This window comes from Syngnathoides biaculeatus, chromosome 10 (assembly GCF_019802595.1).
Source record: "Syngnathoides biaculeatus isolate LvHL_M chromosome 10, ASM1980259v1, whole genome shotgun sequence".
In the NCBI taxonomy this organism is placed as follows: domain Eukaryota; kingdom Metazoa; phylum Chordata; class Actinopteri; order Syngnathiformes; family Syngnathidae; genus Syngnathoides; species Syngnathoides biaculeatus.
The window spans coordinates 22,351-36,154 of NC_084649.1; the positions used below are offsets into that span (position 1 = coordinate 22,351).

At 38.8% G+C, this 13,804-nt stretch overlaps 1 protein-coding gene across 11 annotated transcripts in view; it reads left to right on the top strand.

Moving 5' to 3' along the window:
- The window catches only part of plekha6 (pleckstrin homology domain containing, family A member 6), a 94,209-nt gene that overhangs the window by 3,593 nt on the left and 76,812 nt on the right, over positions 1 to 13,804 (top strand). For all 11 annotated transcript variants that reach the window (XM_061833243.1, XM_061833242.1, XM_061833241.1 and 8 more), the window contains exon 3: positions 7,203 to 7,275. In XM_061833243.1, the coding sequence (XP_061689227.1) occupies positions 7,203 to 7,275 (73 nt within the window). The remainder of the gene's footprint in view (positions 1 to 7,202; positions 7,276 to 13,804) is intronic.

Sequence of the window (13,804 nt, forward strand, 5' to 3'; positions counted from 1 at the left end):
ATATTGGTTGTCTGTATAAATTGTTAAATTTTTCTTTCATTAGTTTACATGCCTCAGTTAGTGTTAGTTGTATTGTTTTTGCAGAAAATGCTACAGCATATTCTGATTTGGTTTTCCCAAATACAAACACAACATTCCCTATTGGTAATGGCTGGTCTTTCATGTCACATCTGCTTTATTTATTTGAAAAAAATATATACTTTCCCAATTTTTCAAAATCATGTTTTTTTTCCATCTCCCGGAAATGGCAACATTTACTGGATGAAGAGTTCTACATCTTTCTGTTTTGATAGAAATGTTATGTTTCGCAGAAGGTGAAACAAAACAGTTAATGCACTTATTTCTATGAAGTCATAATGTGACCTTTGAAAGTCATAACTTATCACAATTTGGCAAAATCAAGACCGCGCTTGTCACCAATGCTTGCTTAATGTTGCAAAATGCTTTTTTCGCTTCCGCCCTCCATTTCAACAAAGATGTCATTTTAAAGTCTTCCTTATTGCATCATTTTATGTAATGGAGTTGTTAATTTGGCTAATTTGGTACCCGAATTCAGCATTAATTTGTCAGTCCCAAAAATGACAAATTGTTCAATTGTTTGTGGCTTTTGAGTTTTTAAAATGTTTAACCTGTTATTGGCAAATATGGAGTTTTTTTTTTTTGCTTTGTGCCCGTCCTCAGCCAGATCGTTTAAAAGAGCCACTGTCTTTCACGTTTCCTTATCACGGGACGCTATCGCTACATATTTAAATGAACTATGGAGTTGAAATTTTGACTCCAAATGTGAATGCAAACCAAATTTGGAATTCTTAGCCACTGGGGTTGAAAGAAATGCATTACTTATATCTATGACGATGAATATTATTGCATCTGGTCTGAGGGAATTAAAGTGTTAAAGTCAGGCACGCAAGGTAGTCTTATTTTCTATGTCCTGAGGTGCAGTCGGCACACTCCCCTTAAAAAGTTTTGTCCAAATCCAATCTGCCTCAGTTGGTCATTATTTTATGATGTCATGTCATATTGTGAAAAAGGCAGTTGGGGGTAGAGAGGCGCGTGCACTCACCTCTCTGTTCTTAATTTTCAACTTTCCTTTATTGTCCTGTCATTCCTTTTTCGTCGTCTCTTCGATGAAACATCATTTAATTTTCTTTCTCTCAACATTCTCATCTCTCTCTCATGCTATTTTCTTCCAATATTCTATATATCTCTTTGTTACTACTTATTATTACTCATTTTATTATATACTCTTGCAAGGTTGCTATTTTCTGGCTATTTAACTGACCAGTAAAATTGTGTTGATATCCATCTATATAAATATTAGTTTTGTGTTGGATTAATTTTTTTCCGGCATATTTCCAATCTTTACACTGCAGTGTGTCTCTAAGTTTTTCCTTACTATTATTTTTTTCCCATTTAAGTCACTTTAAAAAGAATTATTGCCTTTATTTTCCACAGTGGTGTGTTAAGTTTACAACTGAAGTTTACAACTGAGAGTATACCACTACTTTCACTCAATTTTCTCTTGCACATTGGAATAGGGGATTTTATGGAATTTATTGCGAAGCTATTTACACAAGGAATTTAAGTGCATGACAGGGCTCCGTGACCCTCAGGATGTTTTGGGAATTTTAGGAGCAAAAGCTATTTACACACGGAAATTAAGTGCGCGACAGGGCTCCGTCACCCTCAAACTGCTTGACATTGACTAGTATAGGACAAGGCTTGATCGTGTCTCCTTACATTCTTTAATGACTCCCCATCATTTACTCTTTGAACTGGTTTCACTCTTTTTAAACCAAAATTGGACTTACCCTGTTGTCTTCCGTCCGTCTCTGGATCCCGTCAACCGTTGGATACCAGCCGGTGGACTGCACACCAGTCCCGGAAAGGGTCTTTAGACTCAGAAAGAGTCTGTCGTGGCCACGGTCTTTCTGGTATTCAGCACACCCGCTGGAATCCTCAGGCATCTTGGGATCCGGCTCGAAGGACAAATTTAATGTCAGGTTTAAACGGCTTAGGACATTTAAAGTAAAATTATCAAGGAAGGAAGACAAGAGGAACTTCTGGCTCGTGAGAAGAACGTGGGATGTGTCTCTTTCACAATCTCCAACCCGTTCTAATCACATCTCCACGTCTCCACTTTTTTATTCCTTAGCGTGGTCCGCATCACACAAAGCAAATTGTGACAAACAAAGCAACTGTGACAAAAATAGTCCATGTGAGTCTTTGCGATGTCTTCACCATCCTCTGGACATCGTCAGTCTTTGTTGTCTTCTGCATCACTGTCTGGTGTTAAAGTACATTATAGCAAAGTTTCCATGGCACCTAATGTGCCTCTCAATTGCATTGCATCACATAAGCATTAAAAACCCAAGAAAGCTAATATGAGAACTTTATATCGAATTAATCCAACAGCGCTCTCCGCTCACTTTTTTTTTCTTTTGTATAGACATTGAAGTGAATACTGTTATATGTATTTTTCATTACAATATCTATTTTATAATGTTTATAGGGATGTCAGTCGCACTTTAAACTTGCAGCAGGTAATGAACTCCGCAAGTTTCAAATATGCCTTCATGGAACACTTTGTAATTGGAAAGATAAAATATGGTTTATTTTTAACCCGAAACAGGTGTATATTTTTTTTCATGGACAAAAAAAAAAAAAAACCTGAATATCAGATGCTCAAAAAAAAAAATCTGTGTTCAAACCACCAAAACATGAATTTCATACAGAAGACAAAAACACAATTCAAGTCAAAGAACATTTACTACAGTTTTCGTACGAAAATTTCCATATTTTTTAGCTTTGGTTTTTGAACGAAAATCTGCATTCGAACACCCCAACCAGCTGACCTGCGACGATTTGTTTTTATGTTTTTGAAAAAAAAAAAAAACAGAAAAGACGTAACGCTTGTGGCGCAACCAGTTGACTCACACACTCCTCTGCTCGCGGACGTTTCCCTTTACTTTTCTTCAAATTGAGCAACATTAATCCCCGATCAAGTCTCCAAAGAAGGCAAGTGGAAATGCTGGGACTGTAAAAAGGAAAGGGTGCGTGAAACTGTCGACTTCAAGAAGGATTTGATAGCGGAGCACAAATCTGGTGTGCGTGTTTCTGAGCTATCGAAGAAGTATGACATGGCGAAATCGAAGATCACCACCATTGTGAAACACAAGGACGCCCTCAAAGCAAGTGATGGTGCTCAAGGAATAACCGTGTTGACCAAGCAAAGGCTACAGATCTTGGAGTAAGTCAAAAAGTTGATTCTTATTTTCGTGAATGAACAGCAGTCAGCTGGGGAAAGTGTTGCTGAGAAAGGGAGGAGATGTCGTCTGAAGAGGCTGAAGGCAGGAAGGATGTCTCAAGTGCTGATATAAAAGCTATCTGCACCAAATGGAACGACATCCATAATTTTTGTAGAACTCCATCACCCTAACAAAGCAGAACGTTGCAGAGCAATGCAAAATTTCAATAATGTTGTTATGAGCCACTTCAGGAAGGTGCTTAAAAGATGGCAGAAACAGTCTGCATGAGATTCTTTCTTTGTTAAAAAGGGGCGAATCACCCCCACCGGAGACATTTGAAACAGTTGTTTTGCATTGCTTTTTTCTTTTATTCCATTAACCCTACCTCTCGTTGCAAGTTATTTTTTTATGTTATGTACTTTCTGTGCAAATAAAAAAAAAACATTTGTCTGTTTGTTTTCCCCCTCATTATTGCTTGTTTAAAGTTATTCTGCACTTTTGTTAATAGAAAAAGGTTTACAAGGCTGGGGGCAGAGTCGCTACAGATACGACAATGCACACCCGGCCTACAATACACTACTACGCTAAAGCATACATTTTAAGCAAAAAATAAATATATTTCTTAAGTGATTTAATTCTATAAAGTATTTAAACTGTATTTCTACGATGCAGTTTATTACCAGGAAAAGCTACAAAAAATCGCTTTTAGGCTAGGAATGCATTATCTCATTTTCCATTCATTGTAATGGAAAAATGTGCTTCGGTTTTCGAACGTTTTGGTTTTCAACCAGCCTTCTGGAACGGATTATGTTCGAGAACCAAGGCATCACTGTACAGTATAACTCAAAACTCATCCGCCTTTGGGCACAGAAATTTTTTTATAAAACACACTGTTAAATGGTGACCTCTGGTTACTTCTAACAGTGTAAATAGAGGGCAATCATAATATTTTGCAAAGTTAAAACATGAGTCCAAATAACCAAAATAATTTTACCAAATTTCAGACATAAAAATGTTTATATCAAATAGGCTACTGCACTTACAAGGTATACTTCAGAAATAAGTACACAGGAAATTATATATATATATATATATATGTGTGTGTCGAGTGTGACCATGCTCGCGCGCCTTCGTGCTTGCAAATCTCCACAGTCGAGCACGAAAAATCACACGCGTAAAATTTGTTACAAGTAGAAAAAATAGATATTCAAAGACGTCGCTTATTTTGTGTAGTCTTAGTTTACGTGTTTATTTAATAAACGGTGTACACTAAACAAGCCTGCTCCAAAAAAAAAAATGGATTCACCTGGAAACAGGAAATGCAAGTTAATCGTACTGAGCATGTACGGAAGTTAGGCCGAAAGCACATATTCAGACCTGCTTCACGTACTGCAAGCGCATTTACGTCGAAAGTCATCAACATAATGAGCCATGCCAAAGAATATTCGGTTACACCAGGGGTAGTCATTGTGTCGATTGCGAGGCAGTGTGACAGCGTGCCCCCACCCCAAAAAAAAGACGTTAGATTATCATCCACCTCGTTGCTTGATTCAAGTGTGGCCAATACATCAAGCGCATGCACACAAAGGCGCGTTCTAGCAAGCCGGCCTCCTATTTACGGCAGTCCCGCAGTGCCTGCCCCCCACAACAATACATCATGATTGCTGACAGGAATGTTTGTTACAATGTATCGCTCGCTTGTTGCCACTAACGCTGATTATGTTAAACTAAACTTTCAGTATTTTCAAAACATTGCGGGTACAGACTGTTCGTGTTTATTCCTTGACAGGCCAGTGCATTTAACTTTTCTTCAGATAAAGTTTGTCGGATCAATAATTTTTTATTGATGAATAATTTTATATACCGTTTTAGATCATTTTCCACTAATATCAGTTGAAATTGGAAATTATCATTTCTGAGTTTCAATGTATTTGTTTATTTTATTTTTAATTTAAAGTCATTTTATATTAATTCAGTAAGTTATTTTAACATCTTGAAATTCCATCCATAATCACACCCGCAACTTTATCTATATATGAGAGAGAGAGATCATGAAATATAAAAGTGAGCGATAAGATGCGTGATCTACAGGGCCATTGCTACAGATAGGCCAAATTGTATTCACAGTTGTCAATTATATAATATTTAAGAAATTTACATCCAACTTACCTTCAGTGAAGAAAATACGTATTTGAACACCCTGCTATATTGCAAATTCTCCCACTTAGAATCATGGAGAGGTCTGAAATATCCATTGTAGGTGCATTTCCACTGTGAGAGAGATAATCTAAAAAGAAAATTCCAGAAATCTCAATGTATGATTTTTAATGATTTATTTGTGTAATACAGCTGCAAATAAACACGGAGTTTCAGCACCCACCAAAGTTTTTCCATTGGGTTTAGGTCTGGAGGCTGGCTAGGTCATGCCAAAACCTTGATATGGTTCTTACTGAGCCACTCCTTGGTTTTCCTGGCTGTGTGCTTCAGGTCATTGTCATGTTGAAAGACCCAGCGAAGTCTAACAGTACATGGCCGCGGTCATCCTCTCCTTAGTACAGTGCAGTCGTCCTGTCCCATGTGCAGAAAAACACCCCCAAAGCATGATGCTACCACCCCCATGCTTCATAGTATGGATGGTGTTCTTGGGATTTATGGTTGAAATTAATGAAACACATTCAACACTGCACCTCTGTGACTACACCCACTTTGCAAACGTTTTAAACTAACTTATATTCACATTCTACAACAAAACAATGAAAATATATGGAGGAGTACAAAATGTGTCTTCCACTCACAAATCTCACAAACAAGAGGAAGTATTTCCTCCCGCAACACGAGAAGTGTTGCTCCAAAATAAAGCATGCAGCCTGCTTCCTGTGTTCATCAGATCTTCCAACAATAATTCAATGGCATTTTCCCCCCTACAATGAACATTTTTAAACATACAATTCCTTACAACTTTAATAAAACAGAGAAGAATGAAAAAAATAAATGACAGAGAAATTGCTGCCTTTCAAAATAAAGGTATGCTTCCACGTCCTGTTCCTATTATGGAACACGACATCACACCATTACACAAAGAGAGTTTGTGTTGTGGTGCTGTATGTAACAGAATGTGTGTCACCATCAAGTCAAAAAAGATGATGCAATCCATGAAATAAATGGTGAATGCTTTGTAAATATGTCCCACTTGAACCATGCAGTGTATGAAGGTTACTCAGGGTGCCTTTTCTTAGTTGTGTGTTGGTAAAAAAAATTATATATTATTTTGCAATCAAAAGCCCTTTCTCTGTCTGGTGGTTAATGTTTTATAGTGTCACAAAAAGCATCAATATTAGTGTCAACGTGTATGGCATTCTGTTTGACTTGTTTTTATTCACAAGAAGCTCATTTTCTCCATCAAACACCTGTTTTTGTGAACTAAAACTATGTTCCACTGCTGATTACTAAAGAACTGAAAAACTCAGATACAAACTTTTTTTTTACTGGTGAAAATAGTCTCCTCTCTTTTTGTTTATATTGTCACCAAACCTTATTCTGTAGGTCTTGAAATATCTGTCAAAATGCACCAACAGGGCTGGCGATATGGGGAAGTCTGCTTTGAAAAGAGCTTGCAATGAATGGGATAAGAGAGTCAGAAAATGTATATATAAAAAAAAAAAAAATCCCACACATGGCCAAACTGAAGTGGACTCACTGTTTCACATGACTGCAGTTGGAAATGCATACTGAAAAGTAGTGTACAAGTTGACAGTGATGGATCAAGCCATTACTTCCCTGTCCTACAGAGAATGTCATTAGGTTGAAAATTGTTCTTTGCCCTTATAATTACTGTGACAACCACAGTACGCGTTTCAAACAGAGTGTACACTATATCAGTACTGTAGTGACACAGTATAAAGAGCAATATAATCTCATATGATAATCTTTGGATGTAATGTGTGTCCCTTTCAGGCCAGTAGCGGAGTGAAGCAGTGGAACAAGAGATGGTTTGTTCTCTCTGACAGATGTCTCTTCTACTATAAAGGTGTGTAATTCACATTTTCAAGTTTGAAATTCATCTTCAATGACATTTGGCTATTAATGGTAAACTTGTTTTTGCCCAGCAAGAGCGCTCATAACTGAGCATCTTTGTCCACCTTTAACAACCAAAACATACAGCTGTGAATACGATAAGTCTAATTTTCATTGTAACAGCTGTATATATCATGGAACATGAAGCTACACAGCCCTACAATTCATTTCATTTGAAAAGCCACAGTGGTAGACGTTTAAATCTTGGCACTTTATAAATGATTAACTCAAGTGTGTCAATTGCTTTAACTGGGTTACTGTCTTATCTACTTTAGTACTGCTGTAAAGCAGGTACTATAAAATATAATGAAATCTGAAGGCTACAAGATGTTCGGGAAGTCACTGCACTCATTTTTTTAGCTGACGTTTTAATATACAACACGGGAGGTACAGTAATTTTTTGAAAATAATGTGCAAATTTTTCCAAAAATATTTTCAAAAAGTTAATAGAGTGCATTATATTTAGGTATGGATGAAAAAGAAAAAAATACAATCACATTGTATCATTGTATACAGGTACATAGAGTGGTAAAAAAAAAGTATACATTTACATTTCGACATGATATTCGATGTCTTATGTTACACATTTATATTTATGATGGTAATGTGCGCCCCCAACCTTAACTCAATGACCTCCTTGGGGAGCTTGCATTTCACGAATGTTTGCGTAGCACGTTTTTTTGCTTCCTGTCCCCAAATTGGTAGCAGCTTAAACAGGAGGCTCTGGCCAGCCCGATCGTAATTCAATAAATCCTACTGAATTTGGACCGAATGTTGTGAATACTCTACGTGGGACGCTCCTGGTGACAACTTCAGTGGATTAAAATCATTACCTATGCAATCTTAGTCCCCAAAATGGAAATTGTATTAACAGTCAATTATATAATATTTAAGAAATTTACATCCAACTTAACTTCAGTGAAGAAAATAATTATTTGAACACCCTGCTATATTGCAAGTTCTCCCACTTAAAAATCATAGAGAGGTCTGAAATATCGATTGTAGGTGCATGTCCACAGTGAGATAATCTAAAAAGAAAATTCCAGAAATCTCAATGTATGATTTTTAATGATTTATTTGTGTAATACAGCTGTAAATAAATATTTGAACACCTGAGAAAATCAATGTTAATATTTGGTACAGTAGCCTTTGTTTGCAATTACAGAGGTCAAACATTTCCTGTAGTTGTTCACCAGGTTTGCCCACACTGCAGGAAGGATTTTGGCGCACTCCTCCACACAGATCTTCTATAGATCAGACAGGTTTCTGGGCTGTTGCTGAGAAACATGGAGTTTCAGCTCCCACCAATGCTTTTCCATTGGGTTTAGGTCTGGAGGCTGGCTAGGTCATGCCAGAACCTTGATATGGTTCTTACGGAGCCACTCCTTGGTTTTCCTGGCTGTGTGCTTCAGGTCATTGTCGTGTTGAAAGACCCAGCGACGGCCCATCTTCAATGCTCTGACTGAGGGAAAGAGGTTGTTCCCCAAAATCTCACAATATAGTGCAGTCATCCTGTCCCATGTGCAGAAAAACATCCCCAAAGCATGACACTACCACCCCCATGCTTCATAGTAGGGAGGGTGTTCTTGGGATGGAACTCATCATTCGTCTTCCTCCAAACACGGTGAGTGGAATTATGACCAAAAAGTTCCATTTTGGTTTCATCTGACCACAAAACCTTCTCCCATGACTCCTCTGTATCATCCAAATGGTCATTGGCAAACTTAAGGGGGGCCTTGACATGTGCTGGTTTAAGCACGGGAACCTTCCGTGGCATACATGATTTCAAACCATGACAACTTAGTGTATTACCAACCTTGGAACCTTGGAAACGGTGGTCCTAACTCTTTTCAGGTCATTGATCAAGTCCTGTTGTGTAGTCCTTGGCTGATTCCTCTAAGGATCATTGAGACCCCACAAGGTGATATCTTGCATGGGGCTCCACTGCGATTCAGATTGACCGTCATGTTTAGCTTCTTCCATTTTCTAATGATTTCTCCAACAGTGGACCTTTTTATTACTAAGCTGCTCAGCAATCTCTCTGCAGCGCTTTCCAGCCATGTGGAGTTGTACAATTTTGTCTCTGGTGTCTTTGGACAGCTCTTTGGTCTTGGCCATGTTACAAGTTTGAGTCTTACCGATTGTATAGGGTGGACAGATGCCTTGATGCAGCTAACGACTTCACACAGGTGCATCTGATTCAGGATAATACATGGAGTGGAGGTGGACTTTTAAAGGCAGACTAACAGGTCTTGAGGGTCAAAATTCAAGCTCATAGACAGGTGTTCAAATACTTTTTTGCAGCTGTATCACACAAATAAATACATTTTCAGACAAAATGGGAAAAAATGCAGTTGAATGCAGTCGAACCCAGAGACCATCAGGTGATGGAAGAGTGAGGTGCGATCTCTATCTTTCCACCATATAAACTGAATAATAAACCCTAAACGACAGGATCTGGTAAGAATTTAGCAGTTGCCAAAGACCTGTCTTTTTAACAATTTTTCTGCATATGTAAAATAATCTGCATTATTACAATTTCTTATATCCAGTGGAACCTCAAAATTCAAAAATTATTTGTTGTGTGAAGTGTTCAAAATTCGAATGGTTCAATCTCCAAAACATTTTTTACCTTGGGAAATAATGTAAATTACTTTCATATGTTGCCAACCTCCAAATGCAGTAAATTCTCATTTTAATTCCTGTTTATGTAAAAACATATCCACCCTGATTTTAAACAATAAAAATTCCATATTCTTTGTAAACGGTGGCACGGTAGTGCAGCTGTAGAGCGTTGGCCTCACAGTTCTGCGGACAGGGGTTCAATTCCCGGCCCCGTCTGTGTGGAGTTTGTATGTTCTCCTCTTGTGTGGATTTTCTCTGAGTACTCGGGTTTCCTCCCATATCCCTAAAAACAGGCATTTATTGGAGACTCGAAATTGCCTATAGGTGTGATTGTGAGTGCGACTGTCGTCTGTCTCCATGTGCCCTGCGTTTGTCTGGCAGCCAGTTCAGGGTATACCCCTGGGATAGACTCCAGCACTCCTTTGACCCTAAGTGGCTCATATAATGGATAGATGGATATAGATGGGAAACATAATTGTAAAATTTAAATATGCATCCTTTATGTTTTTGGTTGTGGTGTGATGGATAGGGAGGGAGGTAAGGACGAAGCGTTATTCTTTAGAACAGGGGTCCTGAACCTATGGCTCGCGAGCCATATCTGGCTCTTTTGATGGTTGCATAGGGCTCACAGAGCCCTCATAACAACATACTGTTCATGTCATTTCTGTCGCGTAGGAAACGCAAATGTGGCAGTGACACTTTGTCCTATTTGGATAGCCATAGTTTGCTGTCCGGGTCTGTGCAGTGTATATTAGCAGTCGATATACGCAGGTGTAGATGGGTCAAACACAGATCTGTCGGAACAACTAATTGTGGAAACACTTTTGACAAAGATCGCTCAAAGAATAAAAGATGAGTACTGTAGTTTTCGGCAAGAATGGACACAGGAATTTGCCTTGGTTGGGAGAGAAGGTTCTGCTGTTTTTCTAAATTATAATGAAAAATTGCAACCATGAAATTCTCAAATACAGAGGGCCATTTTGACACGCGCCATCCTATGTTTGCATCAAAATATCGTGTGGGGATCAGCAGGAAGAAAGCATGTCAAGAGCTACTTTGCCGAGTCCAAATTAGTCAGCAGAAAATCTGTGTTTGGACACAACAAGGTGAATGGAATTCAAATACCTTTGCTGGCGCTTCAGCAATTGTGAGAAATGGAAAGCCATTCACAGATGGGGAGTATGGCAAAGCATCCAGACTTGATGTTGCCAATAACCATTTTGACAACTTCGCATTAAGACAAGATCATCAAACGAATAAAAGACATGCCTTTGTCTGCAAGAACTGTTCACCATCGCACCATCATGTTGGCAGATCAAATTGAATTACGTTCACAATGAATGGATGGAAGTCTCAATGCCTGCATGAAGCTTAATCTAACAACGTATGAAACAGACTCCAAAGCCATCAGTAAAACCAAGCTGCTGGTGGCTTAGCTGACTTTGGGTCCATGTCTGATGAAATACTGTAAAAATAAAAAATATAATAATCGTGAGAAGCACTTGCAAATGTGATTAAAGTCTTCAAGCTATGGCTACCTGACTCGAATTGGTAGCGGCTCATCTCGGCTCCCACCACGTGTGCGTTTGCCATCGCTTGACTTGACACAACTACCTGTTCAACATGCGTTCAGCTTTGCTCGAGTGTTGGACCACCGAGAATTTGGTCGAACGTGGAGATTAATTTTTTCATTCTGATTGTTTGGTTGAAGTCATATTTTTATGAGTCACGAATCATTTGAATTCTGAGGTTCAACTGTTTTTGTTTATCAGATAACCCTTTGAAATGTCCCGTAATTTCAAAATGTAGTTATTTATTCTATATATATCTATATAGTGATACGGATTAAAACAAACGTTGTGAGTAAATGTACTAAAATCACACCTGATAATTTAAGAGAAAATAATGGTATAAAAGAGGGTACGGTGAAAAGGAGCAATGGAGGGAGTAATGTGGCCAGTGCAAAGTAGCAATGTGATAGCTATGCCAACAAAGACCAAACCTCAAAGAATGGGGAAAAAAAATCATTTTGTGCTTTGTGCTGTGATTTATAAAGTTCTCTGTGCACCTCCTCTAAACCATATTCTCATGGTTAGTACCTCTTTGTGTGTTGCACATCTATTTACACAACAGTGATGTTTCATTCCATTTAAATTATGCCTACTGCCTACACTAGGCGCTGTTAACTAAGTCTTTGTGTTGAGTACCCCATTTGAGACTATTCTTTCTATTGTAGCTACACTCTCTACACCATAACTCTACAGTCATTAGTTTTCCATGCTGGTTTTCCTCACCAGGGTCTTGCAAATGCTGGAGCCTACCACAGCTGACTGAGCAAGGGTACACCCTGAATTGGTTGCCAGCTAATTGCAGGGCACATATAAACAAACAAAAAATCACACCAATATTCACACCATCTGGGGATTTAGTCTTCAATTAACCTACCATGCATGTTTTTGGAATGTGGGAGGAAACCACCGTATCGATAATAAAATTCACTTCAGCATGGGGAGAACAAACAAACTCCACACAACTGGCCGCATTCACATTTTATCTAAGATAGTTGTACAAAGAGAATGATTAATCACTGACAAGCACCTTGCAAGCACCATTCTAACGAGATCCCAAATAATGGGTGTTAAATTGCCTGTGTGGTGAACAGATTGAGTGTGCAGTTGTCGGGTATGTAGAGTCGGATTTACGAAGATTACGAACACTTACTAAGGTGATAAATAGCCTGCGCTAAATTATATGTTCGCTCACTCATGCTAATGGATGGTGCACGCTATTGACAACAAGTGTAAAAGAGGATTTTGGGCTTTAGGTATCTCTGATGATTTTTTTTACTGCGCAACACTTGGAAGTGATCAAAGGGCACAAAATGAAGATTGGAGTAATTAAGTTAAAAGTCATAGTTGAGGCAAGGAGTCAAACACACACATTACTAAAGTTACAGAAAATAATTTGTCACAACTTGACACAGCACATAATACTGCCCTTGGAAAGGCAAGTACCAATTATCTCAGTGCCCTGAAATGACCCCGACCCATGGAAATGCAGAATTGAAAAAGGTTTTGTGATATGCCATGATTTCTTCACATAATTGGCTCAAAGTAAGCTCAGAGAGCTCCACAGCAAAAATTAGCTGCACTGAAAGTTTGGTAGAAGCAATTGTGGGTGCACCTGGTTAGTACTTTAGCTCATTGCTCTGTTTGCTTGAGCAATCCATCTTGCAAAGTTTTGTGTGTGGAAAGTCTTTGTAAATCAGTCTTAATGTGTGTTTTTTTTTAATTGGGGGGTGGGGTGAGAGTTTTCAGGTTGTCTTTGACTTCGTCCCACCAGAAAACTCCCCCTTAATCTCAGCATGGCATTGTGTTGTCCATCTCTAAAGACAATCTTTGCTGTTGACTCACCTTTGTAATGTGGCCGCCAGTGTGTGTCTTTGTATGTGTGTGTGTTCCCACACTCAGGTTGCAGAGTTTGCCACTTAATGCATGTGGAGCACCCACCCTTTGGGTGTGTTTAGGAAAGATTTGTCCAGTAATCCAGCACACTGATTAATATATAAGATATATCCATCCATCCATCCATTTTATTTACCCGCTTATCCTCACAATGGTCGTGGGAGTGCTGGAGCCTATCTCAACTGTTAACGGGCAGGAGATGGGGCGAAGGACCAGATCACGTGCGTGGCAATATTAACATGAATCAATGCAACAAGAAGCAGGTGGGCGGATCTGCTTACCGGAGCAGGTGCGCACCAGTTTGAGGAAGGAAACGCCCATGATACTAACCAGTTGCTCCACTTCGCCCCTAGCGATAATGTTAGTGTGTCTGCTCACAGTTTAGAGTCTTAG